Source organism: Panthera pardus, unplaced genomic scaffold (assembly GCF_024362965.1).
Source record: "Panthera pardus isolate Hobbes unplaced genomic scaffold, ASM2436296v1 HiC_scaffold_8, whole genome shotgun sequence".
NCBI lineage: Eukaryota > Metazoa > Chordata > Mammalia > Carnivora > Felidae > Panthera > Panthera pardus.
This window is the reverse complement of record NW_026527013.1, coordinates 26,770,103-26,789,638: the sequence shown is the minus strand read 5'-3', so window position 1 is coordinate 26,789,638 and position 19,536 is coordinate 26,770,103. Positions and strand designations below refer to the sequence as shown.

Genomic DNA, 19,536 nt, shown 5'->3' with positions numbered 1-19,536 from the left:
AGTCTATCAGAACATCCAACTCCCAGGTTGTGAAGCTCTTTCATAGTTTGGTTTCACAAAAATGAGACTAAAGGTCCTTTCCATGTATTCCTCCACAAAGTTTGAGAGCCAGTAGTTGGTAAATGGGCTTATTAATAGTCTTTATTTTAAAATAATAAACCAATAGTTTTTCTTTGATTTTGCCTTTTATTTCAGGTTTTATACTGCCCACAGTTTCCCTCGATGAACAATCTAATAAATAGTGAGACAATCATGGGTGCAAAGGGAGAGTAGGTACATAGAAAGGAGAGATGACACAGCATTTTACTGTGAAATCTGATTTGCATGTCAACCACATTCCTGTAAAATTCAGGCTGGAGTTTTGTAATAGTCTCTGCCTTCGAATTTTGATTCCCAGGGGTTAGCTGCTTATTTCTCGTTAGTTGGAAACTCAGATTTTGTTTGAGATACATTTCAAACTTTGTGCGGCATTGTTCCCTATACCATCCATGCAGTCCCTACAAGCTCAAGTTTCCATGACTTGTCATTATGTGACTGAGAATGCAGCATTTTATTTCAGGGCCTTTTAGCCTTCTCTACTTCTTTTAATATAAAATCTTAGTTTATCAATATTAGCATTGTTGTGGAAATTACCTTTTTCTACCTCAGAGGAGTTTGGAATGATATGTCAGATATACATCTGGAGTTAGTTTATTTACTTTTCCAAATGTTTTCTATCTCGAGAGTTTATTTACTCAACTACTTTATATTGATTTTCTAAATGTCAATGACAAATAAGAAATGGACCAACAAAGAACACCTGAAAAGTAAGATTTGTAAATCTACTGCATCTTTAATGACTGGAGCTTAGGACACTTAGAAACCATTACATTACATTACATTACATTACATTACATTACATTACATTACATTACATTACATTACATTGTTGATGGGTATTTAAGTTTTTAGTTAAATGATTCATTTCCTTTTCAAGATTAGAACATGAGGATCTAATTAGGAAACTGCCACGACTTGGGTGCATATAAACCTAACATCATTTGCCTTTATAAATGTGGTTAGAGTTTATACTTACATAAGATGTTTTTCAAGGGATGCTTGGTTGAATTTTTCTTATTACTTACATTCACATATACATGCACAATTTTTTTCCACCAAATTCTAAAATTAGAAATTTTACTTATAATAATTAAATACCTATAGACATTTTCATGTAGAAGAAAATAAAAGCTACACTTAAGCTAAACCATCAAAAGTTATTTTACACTTTGGTATATTTCATTTTAGCCTTTTTGCCATTCACACATTTTATTTATTGATTTTCTACAGTAGAGTTAGAGTTTTATATATATTATTTTCATTTAACCTCCTATCACAAGTCTTTCCCCTATCATTAAGCCATCTTCATAAATAGAATTTCTTGTGGCTTTTTACTGGTAATTCAAGTTGTTTATTTTTCAGAAATTATAAACACCTATTTATATAGATCTTCATCTGGGTTTCTGATGTTCTTTTACTTTAGAATAGATTTGTAAAGTAAAACTACTCAGTAAAATGGCATGTACATTTTTAAAGCCTTTTATACATATAGTAAAATTACTTTTGGAATGCTAATACCAATTTATAATTCCTGCTTGCTACATATGATGAGACTTAATATCTCTGCCATAAAAGAGGTCCTACGTACAAATAAATAAGAAAATAATATTCTCATACCTAAATGAGTTAAGAACATGAACAGAAGATTTACTAAACTGAAAATTTGCATATCCACATAAGCATATATGAATGATATCAAATCTCATTAGAAATACAAATTACAGTAATAAAAATACTATTTTAATAATAACAAACTGTTCTTTCTTTGAAAGTATTAAAAGGTAAGATGTTAACATTAGGGGAAGCTGGGTAAAGAGTATTAGAAACTCTACTATTTTTGTAACTTTCATAGATCTAAAATTATTTCAGTATAAAAAAGTTTAAAAAATTGCCTTATTCATATAGGGGCTCTAGGTACTTATTCAATTATGTCATTGCGTGTACTGATCTCATATGAATGAGCCAGCATACTCCCAGAAATCTGCATCAGAGCGCCCCTAACTAGATCGTTTCTTGAGTCACATTTCTAGTATTGAAACATAAGTGTAAAATATATTCAGTGATTGCTCTCATTTATTGCACAAGTCTCCGAACCTGCTGTGTATGTTATACACCTTGTCTCATTTAATATTTCATACAGTCCTAGAAGGGAAGCAGTGCAATTACAACACTCATATACAGATGAGAAAGCCGAGGATGTAAGGTCATGTAACTCGTTCAGAGTTATACTCTAAAAATATTTTACTTTAATTGGTTTCATTTATAAGGTATGTCCATTTGGCAAAAATGACTTACATTTGGGAAATGAATGTTTGCCTCTGTTTTCAGCTGGATATGGGGTTCCCTTTCCAACCAATGAACCTACAGACATTATTCCTCGAAGCTGCCAGCTGACAACAGATGTTCCACAAGTCACACAGCTGCTAAACATGACTAAGCTCCGCCAAACCGAAATAAAATTTGGAGGTCATCCCCTGAATTCAGCAGAATCAGGTATGCACTCAGACACCTAAATTATAAGCATATTTATTTGTAAGACCAAAAAAATAAGTAAACAAAAAAACAAAACGGAAAAAAACCGCACTGCAATGATGCTTTATAGCTTGAAGTTAAATACTGTCACTCCAGCATCGACCCGTGTCTGTGATAAATCATTGTAAACTTCTCTTTAGCAACTAAAATACTTTCTCGGTTTTTACATACCAAATCAAAACATCCTTGGTTATTCCTCTCCTTTTCCTGTATGCTTCCAAGCCCAGCCAATTATCCCTCCTAAACAATCTGACTACAACTCTATCCTGTTGCTACTTTCATTGATCTGGTCCCCACCGTGGCCCTAGCCTCCCAGTTAATCTCCACATTGCTGTCAGAATTATCTTTCTGACTGTAGAAATAGAAATGTGATCCTGGGGCGCCTGGCTGGCTCAGTCGGTTGAGCGTCCAACTTCGGCTCAAATCGTGATCTCGCGGTTTGTGGGCTCAAGCCCCGCATTGGGCTCTGCACTGACAGCTCAGAGCCTGGAGCCTGCTTCGGATTCTGGATATCCCTCTCTCTCTGCCCCTCCCCCACTTGTGCTCTGTCTCTCAAAAATAAATGTAAAAAAAAATAAAAAAAAAAAAAAGAAAGAAATGTGATCCTGTTGCTCTTTGATTAAAGACCTTTAATGCCCTTTCCCACCATTTTAGAAGACAAAATGAAACACCCCTTGGGAACTCACACAAAGCCAACCTCCCCTAGCCCAACCTCCTCTAGAGTTTCATGTCTCATACCCCATGTGTGACTTTCTGACCACTCTCTGTGGGCTTGTACACGTTCATATTTGGGGATTGCTGTTTCTTGGCCTAAAACGGCTGAATCCAACTTCAGCTCAGGTCATGATCTCACGGTTTGTGGGTTTGAGCCCCAGGTCGGGCTCTGTGCTGACAGCTCAGAGCCTGGAGCCTGCTTCCGATTCTGTGTCTCCCTCTCTTTCTCTGCCCTTCCCCTGCTCGTGCTCTGTCTCTCTCTCTCTCTGTCTCTCTCTGTCTCTCTCTCTCTCTAAGGTAAAAAAAAAAAAAATGCATTAAAAATTAAAAAAAAAAGAAACCTAATATTCTTCAGCTGAGTGGTTCTCATCTTCCTGTTTGTTAGAATCATCTGGGACATTGTAAAAATAACTTATGTAAAAAAAAAAAATTATTTTTTCCTAATGTCTGTGATTCATCTCCAGAGATTCTGACTTAATTCGCCTTGGATGGATATTTAAATGCTTTCAGTGATTCTGATGTGTAGCCTGGGTTGAGAACCACTGGATCACACATCCAAACAAAGCTGTGGCTCAGCTGACACTCACATGGAAGTAATCCTGAGGAAAGTGAAATGATGGTCATAATAAGGCACTTACAGAGAAAGAAGTAGGTCCTGAAAGTATTCAATCAATACTTGCATAAATTTTTATTATAAATAAATATAAGACTTATGGAAGTGTAAGATGGTGCAGACGACTAAGCAAAGACAAGGAGATAGCAAAATACATGGGTGAGTTTTCTGAGGGATTAGTAAGTATGAAGAATGGCCTCCGAAGGCTGAATGGCTGGGTCAGAAGAATACCTGAAGAGTATTCTCCTCCTACTGTCCTAAAGGAGAGACACAGTAATGCCCCTTTTAGGAAGATGAATTTGACATCAAGATTCAAGATGAATCTTTAAGTCAGGTAAAACCAGAGATTAAGAAATACAACTCAGATGTCTTTACAGCCATCTGAGCAAATAATGTCAGTGATGACCCTGAGTGATGCTACAGGAGAAACACAGGCGGGACTTGTTGATTCCCAGGGAACAGATGGGGAAAAGAGCAGAGTCAAAGTTTGAGAGAGGTCAAAGTAGAATCCAGAGAAAGGAGCTAGCATGATGAAATGAAGGAGTTACAGAAATGGACTGTTTCACTCTCTATTTATCCTGGATTTATTTATTATTGGTATATTTTCTGTATGTCGATCATCATCAGCATTACATGTCCTAAATTGTATATTCCTAGAGAATTGGGACCTATGTTGTAACTTTTTCAGTTTAAACCTTGTCAGGGGACTATGTGTAAATAGACACTATATTCCTAAACGCTTTATTATGAAATTTCCAAACTTCCAGAAAAGTGGAGTGAAGACGTAATAAACCCCCATGTTCCTATCACCTGCTTCCATAATTGCCAACTTTAGGCAAGGCATTTTGGTAGCACAGGGCACAGGTTGTGAGAAATTGTGTATTTTTATAGGTACTATCTTTAAGGGGGGCAGGGATAGACAGAAACATAAATGGATGAAAAAGATCTCACTAACCAGACAGCTGCTGTAAACACCTCAGGTCACAAATCAATCTTAATGGAAGATTCACCACAGAATGAAATGAGTTACAGTGTTTGTTTGTTTTTTTTTTTTTTTGATAACCAAACATTCTATCTGTATCTGATAGGCTGTGAATGCTTTCAGTAACAGTAATGACTAAGCTGTAAAGCCTATCAAATATAAGAGCAATTGTGAATACTCGTTTTTCTTTTATCTCTCTGGCTTAATGTTTTAAGAATTAATTATGTCTTTAAATGAAAATGCAAGTCTATATCCAGATTTTTTTAGTATCTTTTTTAAATTTAAAGTTCAAGGACACATGTAATGCCTGAGATTAAAGAGGAATTTGAGTAAATGTCAATTGCATCATTAACTCAATCTTATAATTAAACAGAAACTTTTTCGTAGGCCGTATTTGATCCTAACTTGTAGAAGAGGATATTAGTATATATTTTGCAAATTCCATGAATGGGATCTCAATTGATAGTAATAGTCAACTTGAGTCATGTATACAGAAAATTAATAATCATCATCTAATAGCAAACTTCTCCTGCCCTGTGAATCCCAATTTCTATTCCTTTATAACCATAAGGGTTATGATTGTTCCTCTTAACGTAAATCCCATTGCACATGCAAGGCAGCTAAGATTACTTGAAAATAGAGTAGTCTCCCTTTATCTGAGGTTTCAGTTACCTGTGGTCAACTGTGGTTCACGTCCTTGTGATGTATCCTCAGAAAGCCAGTAGTAGCCTAACTCTAGGTCACACGCCTACATCATCCATCTCACTTCATCTCATCATGTAGAAATTTTATCATCTCACATCATCATAAGAGTGGTGAGTACAGCACAATAAGATATTTTGAGAGAAAACATATTCATGTAACTTTTATTACAGTATATTGTTATAATTGTTCTATTTTATTATCAGTTATTGTTGTTAATCTCTTACTGTGCCCAATTTATAAATTAAACTTTATCAGAGGTATGTATGTATAGGAAAAAACAGTATATATGTGGTTTGGCATTATTCATAGTTTCAAGCATCCATTGGTGGTCTTGGAACGTATCATCTGGGGATGGGAGGAGGCTACTGTATATTGAACTTTGTGGTTCTCTTTCTACAAATACTTTGCAGTTGCTAATTTTGTCATTTGTGGGCTTTGAAACTTACTATAAATGAATATAATTAGAATTATTCTTCTCTGTATAAGATATTTTATTTGAAAGGTGCAGCTAATGAATAATGCCCAAGGGCAGACTTTCTAATCTTGGAAAAGCCAGAAGATATTTCTTCATTTTAACTATTTGTTTTTGTGTCTGTCTGAAAAATGGATTCCCCATGATGAGATTTTGAATTGCATGAGAAAATTACTGTGTGCTCTTATAATTGACTGTACAGTACTCATGCCAATTGTGTTTTTTATTATAAATGCACACACTGAGAGCCCAGTGAAGCTGCCACAGAAAGAAGTAGTTGCTTCCTATGGATGCTTTCTAGTATGTTCCCTTGAGCAAAAGAGGAAACCTTGAAGCTTCCATTTTAGAGTGCGTTTTGCTGAATGTCACATAACTTGATCAAGAGCACTAATAAAATTAATAAGATAATTGTGTTTCCCAAAAGCCAACGTTCCCACACTTCTGCTCTGTTCACTTTGTCAGTTCCCAGTGCACATTAGCTAATGACTGTTAGCCTGCAGAGAATTGTGGGGTCTTTAATGATCTTATTTTCATTAATGGGACCCCAGTTTAATTGAACCAGAGAATCTGTCTGGTTATTGAAGTTGAGCATTCAGCTACTAATGACAAGATGCAATGGTCCACTAAGCACAAATCAAAACTAGTAATTTGCTTAAAAATTAGAATGCAGTTTTCCCAAGTACCCTCCTTTCCACAGCAGAGGTCTTAGTGGGCTTCTACTCCTTTTTTAAATAAGAAGAGACTGGCATCTCTATCTCACAGCACAGTTGCACATAGGTAAGTTAATGCATTTAGCACAACCCTGAAATAATCATCTAACTATAGTTGGCACTGGTGAGATCCTTATTAGAATTTCTTCTTTGGGTTTCACATTATGAAAGCAAAATTCAAATCAGGTAACAAAATTCACTGTAAAGTAGAACCTAAAAGAAGAAGGATTTGAATCCTGACTCCAGGAAAAAACAAAACAATTTTTTAAACTCACACTTTCAGTAAAGCCTTGTCTTAAGATTATTGGTTTAAAGAGATGTCACAATTTCTGGATCCAATGTCTGATAAATAAGAGTAAACTCCACTGTCTCTTACATTTGACTTATATATATTTTTCCCCATCTTTAGCAAAAATAAGGCATAACTGGTCATATTCCTTCATTAAAAATTTTTAAGCATGAAAGGAATTTAGTCTGGGTATTGATCAGTATCTGTGAAATTCGTTAACAGCAGAAATATCACAAATCATACGTAGAGTGAATTTTAATTTTTCTGTGATATTTCCACCAAATATTGATGAAACTTTGATATATAAATATTACTACAATATTAAATGTGAAAAACACATCTAATCCATTTGATAATTGTGCTACTTTTGCAGGACTGACTTGTTCCAACCTTTCCATTTCTCCTTTAGATGTCTATTACAGCATGGGTTATAATAAAAACCTGTGCATAGTAGGGAGTTGATTAAATACCCAGACAATAAGATATTATGGATACAGCTATACAGATGACCTGATCTGCTTATGATGGTCTGGAAAGGTCTCAAAGCTGTGTCAGTGAAGCATGGAAACATAGGATGCTATTTCTGTATGAGCCCACTGACTTAAGTAAATAAGATAGCTACCTAGGAATGCTGGTATATGCATACATTTTTTTAAGGAAATACAAAAAAATTTACAATGACCTTTAAGAACGAGGACTAGTAGAGGCAAGGGGCAGGAAGATAAGACTTTTACTTCTCATGTCTTCCTCCCTTTAGAGAATTTTAACTTTCTTAATTCATGATTTGTGATATTACTAGATGTATTATGTTAGAGCAATTATGAGACATTTTTAGTTTCTTCTATATGCTTTTCTGTCTTTTGAAAAACCCAGAGAATTGCTATAAAATTAAAATATATTTCTTTATTTAATGTCAGTATTTTGATTTAAGATATATATTGGGAAGTAAATCCAAAAGTAGTGACAAAATAAAATCTTTTAAGTATATAGTTAAATATTAAATTTCTTTATGATATAATAGGGAAATATGTATTTTAACCTATACTGTATTAGTATGAATTATGCTCACATACATTTTTACACATAGTTCACATAGTGGTGAACCTGGGACTGTAATCATCAAGGTCCTCATCCTCTCTGTAACATCACTCTGCTTTCGTTTCCATCACAGCACTTATCCTTACCTGGTATCTTTTTGTTTACTTAATTGTTTGCTTATTGTTGTGTCCCCAACTGGAATGTGAGCTTCAAAACTGCAGGGGTCCTAGTATCCCTAGCACCTAGCTCAGTCTTTAACACTTACAGGAACTGAATAGATATTTGTGAATTAAGTGATCAATGAGTGATGCTAGCCATATAATTTGAGCAGGTGAGTGTATTAAGCAGCAAATCATCATCATCATCACCACTAATATTTAGTGAGTTTTTGCTATATCTTTTACATAGTGTATTAGTCAGGTTTCTCCAGAGAAATAGAACACACACATATATACAACTTACATATAATACAGGCTTTGATAGATAACTTCCACCATTAGGTTTTAGAATAAAGAGAGAGAGACCTATCATAAGGAATTGGGTCACGCAGTTTTAGAGACTGAGAAGTCTCAAGATCTGCAGTCATCAAGCTGGAGACCCAGAAGAGCCGATGATATAGTTCCTGTCCAAACCCAAATGCCTGAGAACCAGGAGACCTGATAGTGAAAGTGCCAGTCGGAGGGCAGCTGCAGACTTCTTAAGGAGTCAGGCAGAGAGATCAAATTCTCCCTTCCTCCACTTTTTTGTTTTATTCAGCCCCTCCATGGATTGGGTGATGATGCCCACCTACCATGGGGCTTGGGGTGGAATTTACCAATTCAAATGTTAATTTCATCCAAACTTGCCCTCACAGTCACTCTCAGAGTCATAGTTAATCTGGGCACCCTGTGGCCCAGTCAAGGTGATAGATACATAAAATTAGCCATCACACATCATTTATCCCATTTAATCCTCTGATACACCTTTTTGTGTAGAAACCATCAGAATCACCATTTTGAAGATAAGGAAACTGAGGCTCACAGAGATAAAGTAATTAGTGAGTGGTAGACCTAGGATTGACCAGGCAGTCTGTTTTAGAGGTGCATTCTTAATTACTCACTCCCATTAAGCAATTTCTGGGGAGCCTTCTCTCATATTATAGGAAACTGTCCTAGTTCCAAAACCAAATGATGGAAATTATGTACTAAGGCCTGTGTTATGTATAAGCTCCATTCTTTATTCAAAATGGAAAGTTTTCCTGAGATGATAAAATGGCTTCCCTGAAAATGTTCCTTTACTCATTAATAGTAAACACCAAAAACTAGGCCATTGATAGCTTTTTAATAAATTAAGAGTTTGTGAAGAAAAGTAATATCTTGTGCTTTATTGCTTTTTATCTTGTTGCCATAGCCTAACTTTACACACAGATGACATTGTCTAAGGTCATACACAAGTTTAGTGGAGAAAGAGCTATTCTAATTTTAGTTTTTAATGTGTTTTATTGCCTTTCAAAAAATGTCTTAAATTTTTTATTAATGAGATATGGCTAAATTCTGGTATTAATTATTTGCAAAAATTGAAGAGTGATTTTCATCACCTAAGGCCTTCCCTGCTTTAGTCACTCACCTACCTACCTGTCTTTTCATCATGCTTCCAGAGTTTACAGACTGCCAGTCCTCCCAGCTGGTCTAAAAGAGTTTTGAAATAAAATTTTCTGCATAGGATGTGCACTCTCAAATTAGCCACACTTCCCCCACCTCACATTCTGTAAGTGCCTGCCTTTCACATATGTGTTACCTGCCTGGCATTGAACCCACTTCCGTTTCCATTTGTCCTTCTCCCCACACCCTACTTTCTTTCCTCTGAAAAAGGATATTACAGTATTATATTCTATATTTGATACCTCATAAACCCCATTTGTCTTCACCACATACATTAACTATCATGTCCTTAAAGTTCTGGTACTTACCTATACAGGCATTAACAGACCCACTTTTCAGATAGCAAAATAAGTGTTTCATCAGATGTCTTCACAAAACTGCACAGAAAATAAATAGCGGACATGGGAAGAATCCCCTGCAATGCCCTCGTGGCCCACTGAGGGCAGCATCGTGTGTGGTAAGCCTTGGGACACTGGAGTTCTGAGCCCCTGCTCTGTGTGGACAGATCTCTGAACATCATGAGCCTCCATTTCTTCATCTACGGAGGACATAGGATAATATCACAAGTGATTGGAAATTGCACAGAGGCTATGTACGTATCATATCCGTCATCTTTTAGATTCCAAGTTGAATGTCTCTCCCCGCTAACCCCAATACTAGATACCAGCCCTCTGTTAAATACACTTAATAACCTTCTGAACTTTTCCTGCACACCTCTTATCACACTGGTAATCATGTAGTTATTTATGAATGACTTGCTGTAATATCTGTCTCCCCCATGAGACTGTGGGCTCCTTGAAGGAGGTATGTGTTCATCTTATTCCCTTTCTCTGTGCCTAGAGCGGCTGGCCAGGGCAGATGCCTAATCATTACTGAAAGGATAGGTGAATGAAGGAATAAATAAATGATTATGAACGGACTTTGTAAAGTGTTAAATGCTATTCAAGATGTAATATATTAATAGCATATTTACTAACCATTTAGTCCCTACTAAGCACAGTATTTGGCATGTTACACGCATTGTTTCATACAATCTAACAAAAGCACCATAACTTAAGCACTGTCATTATCTCAATCTTAATGAAAGAAAGTGAGGCTTAGAAAGGTTAAGCACCTTGTCTAAAATAATATTGCTCCACAGAACAGCCCTTTTTGTATTTTTGACATTCTTTATAACAGTGCACATATAATAAAATAAAAATTAATCCAATTCAAGGTCTGGATTCTGGTAGCAAGTTTAATTCTGATTTGATTGCTAGATAATAGATGTAAGTCTTGAGCGTGACCCTTCAATGATTAAAGTTGAAAATTCAGCAAGTTTTTCTGGTTAAGCTTTGAAAACCCTGCAAACTTAAATGACTATTATAATTAGAACATTGTATCTTGAGACAAAAATGAATGTTTATTTTTCTAAGAGACAATTAGAGAGTAGACCCTCAGGTTTTATATTCTAACTACAAAGGCATGTACCCCTCATAAAATAGCAAAATAATTAATGGTAACATCTCTGACCTACACCAAGTTCATTTTCCACAAACTCAAGAAAATGAAACGCCTAGAGCATGACTTTAATCTAATCGTGATTTTTAACCTTATATTGTGCATATTGATATCATTCTTAAAAGAGCTCCCTTTAGAATTCAAAAGGCATGGGTTTCTGCTTGTAGTGTTCTTTTATTAAGATTTTTCTCATTATAGAAACTTTGTCCCTTTTACTTTTTATTTTAGAAACCAAAGTCTAAGTTACTTTCCCTTGTAGGTTTTAATTAGGATTCTCTTACAGTAGATAAATAGCATGATACATATTTACAGAGAGAATCATGACAATGATTATAAATAGAATTACTAAAATGAAACAGGCTTTAAGAATGTATATATGTTAATTGTACCAAAAAGTTGAGTCTATTAACTAAGGAGATAACCTAATGGGAGAGTATTGATATACTTTGGTTTGTGAAAAACATGCACTAGCATTTGTAAATTTTAGAAAATAGACTTAAATTTAAATGCGTAGTGATAGATTACTTTTTAAAGAAACCCTATAGATGAGGATCATATCTAACTTTCTGTGATTTAGAAAATTGTATCATATGAGGTTTAGGTATACCTTTAATGGTCACTGGATATCTACTGCTAAGCAAGATATTCCTCTAAAAAATTCAAGGTATTTAGGAATTTTTTTAAATACCTACAAACTAGTTAATATGTACATTTTGTTGAATTAAAGCTGGAACTATATCAGTATGACCTTTTAAATATGCCCTCCCCTAAAAAAATCTTCCTTTTAATCTTGAATGCTATTTATAATTGTGGTGAGATTTATCCATTGTCTACCATGTACTGTACTGGGCTCCACAGGTGGGGATACATACAGTACCAAATAAATGGCCTTTCTATTCAAAGGAGCTTAAATTAATTGGGGGGAACATATATATGAAGAGTAAGAAAAAACATTAAGGAAATTGCCCCATAAGATGTTTGAACAGAAAGATATGCAAAAAATATGCCCATTCCTAATGGTTCCCATGACTGGAAGTTCCAAAAAAAAAAAAAAAAAATTCTCCTATTCTGATTACTGAAAATTTCCATGTAGGCCCAAGCCAACTCCCATGACATTCAGGACTCTCAGTGGCTCTTTCTGGGGAAAATCCACATTTGAGAACAAAATCAAAAGTCCAGGATTTGTTCTACTTGGTCACAAAAGGTACAAACGATGATAGATTCTATAACAAATTTTTCCAATTGGCCTGGGATTTGAGTGTCATTTCTTTCTGTTATTGGTCCTGAGAGGCTAACAGGGTTTTGTTAACTCCAAATGGATATTTATAATGACTTTTAAAACACAGATGTACATACAACCAATAATCTATTTGCTAACACTAGAAAATTTCACATGTAATCTGAGTAGGCATCTGATTGTAGTGCCATAGCATTACTACTGTTGAAAGCCATACCACTCATTTAATTATCAATGTGTGTTGGTCATTGTTGATCCTTCTCATCCCCCATATCCTGGCAGTTGTCCAGTCCTATCCAGTCTTCATCCTCAGTTCACAGACAGATTTTTCTTAAAATGAAAACTGAAATTCTAGCCAAAGTTAAAAATATTTAGTCATTGGGGCACCTGGGTGGTTGAGCGTCTGACTTCAGCTCAAGTCATCATCTCATGGTTCGTGGGTTCAAGCCCTGCATCAGGCTTGCTGCTGTCAGTGCAGAGCCCACTTTGGATCTTCTGTCCTTCTCTCTCTGTCTGTGCTCTCTCTGTCTCTCTCTCTCTCTCAAAAATAAGTTAAAAAAAAAAAAAGAAATATTTAGTCATTTAATCCAACATCCCTTTGATTCATTACATTTAATGATTTATTCATTTTGCTCAGCAAGTATCTATAACTCCATGTCAGGCACCAGACTAGCAATTCAGGGGTGAAGAAGTGAGCTACTGAGTTTATATCTACTGAAGCATATATTATCAGAGAATCCCACAAACACATGTAAAAGGGCAATTTTGACTTAAATTAATGTGAGGGAAAGGTTATGGGAATACCTGTACTGGAAGAGCCTTCTAGCCATGGGGAACAGCATGCACAAATGGTCTGGTAGGCAGGAAGAGCTGAGGAGGCCAGTCTTTTGAGAGAGCAGAAAATGAGAGTGAAAGGTATGAAGTGAAGCAAGAACATGTAGGTTTTTGCAGCTACTGTTAAGGGCTTTCTTCTTAATCCTAAGAGCAGCAGGGAAGCCATTGAAAAGTTTTGAGGGAAAGGAGTGCCTCCATCATAAGACCACTCTGGCTGCATTTTGGAGAGGGCATGGGACAGGGAGCCAGAACAGACATGGTAGGTCACTTAGAGGCTTTGCAATCATCCAGGAGAGGGATGATGATCGCCTGGATTGCAGTGTTGGCAGAGGCAGTACAGAGAAGTGGACATGGATTGGCTGTGGAGAAGGTGGAGGGAGGAGTCAAGAATGATACCCAGATCCTAACTGTTCAAACTCAATGGATTGTAGTGCCGTACTCTAGACCAAGTTTTCTGTTGGAAGCATCTTGGAGACGTGGAAAAGGAATTGAGCAAGAAGGCCACTGGAGACAAGGAGTAGAGCTCTGAAGAGAGGACTAGGCTAGAAATGGAAAGTAGAAATGGAAAGTAGGAAGTCATCTGGTATCTGAATCTGCCTCAGAACAGCCAGAATGCTTCCCACACTTCTGCTTGGACACCTTCAAAATGACAGAAAATTCTCCACCACCATGACCAGACATGCTTAATTAAAGAAAGATGCTCCTTATGTTGGAGTAAAACCTTGAAGTAAATTCTTCTCATTAGTTATGTTCTTGCCCTTTGGACAAATGGAATCTCTCTTCTACCAAACAGGGCTTCAAGAATTTGAAGAATACTGAAACAGTACAGCTGCTCACCACTTTGCCAGCCATTTTAGTCTTCTGTCCAGCAAACATTCTCTCATATCATGTCAGCAATCTGACCCTTGCCCAACCCTTCAGCTTCATCTGTTGCAGACACAAAACCAGACCCAGAACACGCATCTTTCCACACATGTTGCTTCCACTCAGATCTAAATAAACACTTGGAGCTTCCCAAGCGTGGCATGCTTTCACTAATTTTTGTGCCTTTTCTCATGCCTTCTCAGGGGAGTGGTTTTTAACTCTAGCACATGTAAAATCATAGCTCTACAGCAGAGGCTAAAGAGACCACCCAGCTAACTATAGGAATTTTTTCAAGGAATAGATCAGACAGAAAGTGGCCAATAGCTCATGTATATCCAGGACTGTGGGACAAACGTGGACTTACTTGGAGCCGACATCATAATATTCAAGTTGGTTCTGTCTTGCAAGTGAGCAGAGCAGAAGACTTTCTAGCTTGCAGGCAGTTTTTTGATTTAAGGACCATCACCCTCACCTGCTCTTTTAGTCCGGGAAGCCTACCTACAGTCACAAAGAGCCCCACAGCCTCATCTATTCAGGAGTTCCTCCAGCAGCCTTCCATGTGGTCATTCAGAGACCAAGGCTCCTTTTATGCAATGATTCTTCTCGGAGCCTTAAAGTCCTCCCTTGGATCTTCTTCATCTTGTCAAGAGATGAGGGCAGAGAGATTACTGGGGATTATGCAGGGGGTTTTAGAGGCCAGGAATTAGTTTACACTTCTCACGTTTCACTTCTTATGGTCTCATTAACCAGAACTCAGTCACATGACCCATATAACTGCAGAGAAGGCTCAAAATGTAATGTAGCTGTATGCCCAGAAGGGAAAGACAGCAAGGGTTGGTAATCACATCTGCCCTATCCTGGAGGTGAAACCAATTTGTTCTCTTTCTCCCACAAAACTTTCAATGATACCCTGTTGCCTAACCAAATTTAAAATTGGCTCTTAGCATTTTAAGGCTCTGTTCATTGTGACCCAAACTCATCCTTCCAGCTAAACTGGTAATTTCATTCCCCAAGGATACCCTACCAGTTCACTCTTCCTTGTGTTTATTCAGACACTTTTTTCTGTCTAGGGCACCCCACATCTTTCATTCTTGAAATCTTATGTCATTCAAGGTCCATTCAAGAAGTCACTTACTCTTTTTCTTTTTTTTTAATCGTGAGAGGTGCACTCCTTAATCCCCATCCCCTATTTCACCCTTCCCCCACCCACCTCCCCTCTGGTAATCATCAGTTTGTTCTCTGTCATTAATAATCTGTTTCTTGGTTGTCCCTCTCTTTTTTACTGACCCCTTTTCTTATTTGTTTTGTTTCTTAAATTCCACATATGAGTGCAATCATATGGTATGTGTCTTTCTCTAATTGGCTTATTTTGTTTAGTATAATACTCTGTAGCTCCATCTATGTCGTTGCAAAGGGCAAGATTTCATTCTTTTTTAACACTAAATATTTAGTAACTTAGTGTGTATATATATATATATGTGTGTGTGTGTGTATATATGTGTGTATATATATGTATATATATATATATATGTGTGTATATATATATGTGTGTATACACACACACACACACACACACACACACACATATATATATATATATATATATATATATATATACATAATTCACATCTTCTTTATCCATTCATCTATCAGTGGACACTTGGGCTGCTTCCATAGTTCCATAGTTTGGCTAATGTAAATAATGCTGCAATAAACATAGGGGTGCAGGTATCCCTTGAATTAATGTATTGGTATTTGGGGGGTAAATACCCAGTAGTGTGATTACTGGATTGTAGGGTAATTCTAATTTTAATTATTTGAGGTATAAGAGGTCACTTATTCTTCATTCCCACTGGTCTGCTTTATGTTACGGTTACCTGTTGTACTATCACCTCCCTCCAGACTCCTCGAGGGCAAGCAGTATATCTTATCTATTTTGTGTCCCTGATAACCTCTAGTATGTGCTCAAGAGAGTGCTCAATCAAATATTTGTTCACTTGACTTCGTTTTATTTAAACTACTTTCTTACTAGGATGTATTTTTTAGTAACTGTTCTTTCTTTTCTCTCCCTCCTCCTCTCTTTTTTTGAGGCAAAATATTTGTGGCAGTGGTTCTCAAATGACTGTGAGCATAAGAACTATTTGGGAGAGCTTGTTAAAATTATAGATTTCTGCCTCCCCTCCCTAAGATGCTAATTCTACAGATCTGGTAGATCTGATGTTAGGCTTCAGCATCTGCATTTTTTATAAGTGCCCTGTAGTGGAATTTGGATCATGTGACACCTGGATTGTATTTTCAGAAACATTGCAACATGGTACTAGTCATTATATCCATTAATGGACTATTATTGCCTTCCTTAAACAAAACAGATCAGTTCATTAACAAGGGAACAGGCAGTGTGCGTACCAGTAAAAATCACGATGTTTGTCATATCGCCTTTGGATCCAGAGTACTTGGACCACCTCCACTCTCTGGCAGAAGAAATAACATGAGGATATCCAGTGAGGTAGGAGCAAGATTTGAAGAGCTCATCTAAGCGTGAGAGGCATGGGAAGGGAAGGGTTTTTTCCCCAGTGCAGGGGTTGGGGGTTGGGGAAGAAGGAGACAGACTACATGCCAAAAGCAGAAGGCTTGAATAAATTTGGAACAAATTCTGGATTTTTAAAAAAACCTCAAAACTGTTTTATTTTTGCCATATCAACACAATTAACATTTCTGAGTATTCTTTTCATTAACTGTGTTCACAAAACTTAAAGACAAATATATGTGAGCACATTTTATGGTCTCTCCTTCAAAAAGGAATTGGATCATCACCAGACACCTTACAACAACCAGATTCTCAAATGTTATATTTTTATTTTTAATTTCCTCCGAATTTCAGACATATACAGAAATTTTCAACTCACCGCCTACCTACTAAAGATGGAATGTATCAAATAAGCACATTTTAACTTGTGTCTAGAAGACGCGCTTGACTTCTGTTTTATCTCATGTTATATTTCTCCTTCCATTCCTTTCCAATTTTCTACTATAATTTTCCTCTCCACCAACTTTCTAATCTATTCATTTCCTCTAGTTTTTTTTCCTCACATTTTAGTTGCCCAAATATTATTAATCTGTGTATATTCTACAGGAAATAAATGCAATTCCCATATTTAAAAATGTGCAGATAATTCCTTTTCCTTATAGACAATAAGATCCATTGGGTCCAGAAATAACCGATCATGCCAACAGTCTATGGCAGAGAACTGTGTTAGCAGTGCAGAAATGTCAGCCTCACTGATACCTGAGTCGGAGGAGCAAAGAGATAAAGAAAATATTCGCCAAATAAAGCAGACCGTACCTATTCATGGTAAGAATCGTGCATAAGTTTGTTTTTAATTTTTTTTATGTGTATCTATTTCTGAGAGAGAGAGAGAGAGTGCAGGCTAGGGAGGAGCAGAGAGAAAGGGAGACACAGAATCCAAAGCAGGCTCCAGGCTCTGAGCTGTCAGCACAGAGCCCAATGCGAGGCTCGAACTCACAAGCCATGAGATCATGACCTGAGCTGAAGTCAGACGCTTAACTTACTGAGCCACCAGGCATAAGTTTTGATAGCTAGGGGAAAACAGTTAGAAATGTTCTTGTGAAGATAAATTCGAAGTTATATTCTTGACTAGATCTTACATCCAGAGAATTATCATTTAAAAATGAAAAATATGGAAAAAAAATAATTAAATAAATAAAAATGAAAAAGATGGCGGATTTTGAAGTATGTTTCAAATTTATACATATATTATCATCTAGAACCTATTATTCTCTTTATTCCACTATTTCAAATTGCCACAGTACCCTGTGTTTTTATTTTATGATGATTGGCAAGGAAATAATATAGCATTCTACTGTCACTATATTTTGAGAACTCCACCTGCATTTTAAGTTTTCTTAATTATATCTTTTAACTAATCTCTTCCATTTATAAAGTGCTTTTTATTTTCTCTTGTTGATATAAAAAGAACCCTGTTGGTGAAGAGGAGATTTTTGTCCCATTTTATAGATTGAAGGTTCATGGCTAACAAAGAGGCAAAGTGATTTGAAATTTGTAATCATTGGAAAGGATTGAGACCAGCACCAAAGGCTTACCACTCACTGTCAGTTTTTCCATTCTTGCATGTCTGACTTTTGTGAGAGTTGAAAAGAGGGGCACTTGTGTTCATTTTATTTGCTTTAGAGATTAATGATCATTATTACAGACTATATTTCCCATGCAATACAAAACTGAGATAAAGAAATGAATAACACAGATATTTAGTCCCAACTCTACCACCATTTGTGAGACCTTAATCAAATTTCCCAAACCTTGTGGGCCTCAGTTTCCTCATCTATAAAATGGGGATAAAATTACTGCTGGCACTATAGTAGTAATGATTGCCTCACATGGTCTTTGTGAGGATTCAAGAAGAAAAATCAGTCAAATACACCATATTGTGCCAAGAAATTAAACATTCAGTTATTATTAAGTGCTACTATGAGTATTATTATTATTACTATTACATAATTAAATTACACTTAAGAATTATTTTTCAGGTTTAATCTCAGTTCTCCATGGTTCTTTAGAAATTTATCTACCTCTTCTTTTAAAGGAAGAAATTATTTTTCTGTATTAGCTATCAGTTCCATTTTTTATGTTTTTTAATACAGCGTGTTGTGTGATTAACATTAACCAAATTACCTATAGCTCTCTGTAAGGTTATGTTACAAGAATAAAATGTGTTAGTAATTTTGAAAGCCTCATATGATCCTAATATTGGAGTAGGAATAAATACCTATTTTCCATGAAGGAATAAGTTATGCTTTTGATATAGCTTTGCATGATGTCAAAATGATACGAGAACATTCTCATTATGGCTCTAATTATATTTACTGAGTTATTTCAAACCATATACTACTTTCTGTTCTGGCTTTTTGTTCTTTGATATGAAAACATACCAGCTGATCTGCATGTTATGCACCCACATCCCCCTCAAGAACCATCAGCAGATAAGAATAATAACAGGAGAAGATTACGATTAAAAAGCACCAACAGAGAAAGGACAGAGGCACACCGAGGTACGACCCTAATTCAATACTATCTTATATCTGTATATTATTCAGAACAATGGAATCTCTCTCTGCAGGTTGTAAGTTTCAAAGGATTACGAACCAATTCATTTAAAATATAAATATCTTTTCTACAGGGATTATGGAAATCAAATTTTCTGCAAAAGAATTGCTCTAGAGCCCTAACGGAGATTTGCTGGATTAAATAGACAGTACCGCAGAAATAAA

The 19,536-nt window shown here is 36.1% G+C and overlaps 1 protein-coding gene across 13 annotated transcripts in view; it reads left to right on the top strand.

The window, feature by feature from the left end:
- CFAP20DC (CFAP20 domain containing) overlaps nucleotides 1-19,536 on the top strand; it is a 238,250-nt gene that overhangs the window by 127,274 nt on the left and 91,440 nt on the right. For 12 of the 13 annotated variants that reach the window (XM_053896827.1, XM_053896829.1, XM_053896823.1 and 9 more), the window contains 4 exons: nucleotides 2,428-2,592; nucleotides 16,599-16,735; nucleotides 17,419-17,581; nucleotides 19,201-19,317. In XM_053896827.1, the coding sequence (XP_053752802.1) occupies nucleotides 2,428-2,592; nucleotides 16,599-16,735; nucleotides 17,419-17,581; nucleotides 19,201-19,317 (582 nt within the window). Of the gene's footprint in view, nucleotides 1-2,427; nucleotides 2,593-16,598; nucleotides 16,736-17,418; nucleotides 17,582-18,265; nucleotides 18,360-19,200; nucleotides 19,318-19,536 lie in introns of those variants that run through there. The other variant, XR_008420166.1, reaches the window with a different exon arrangement.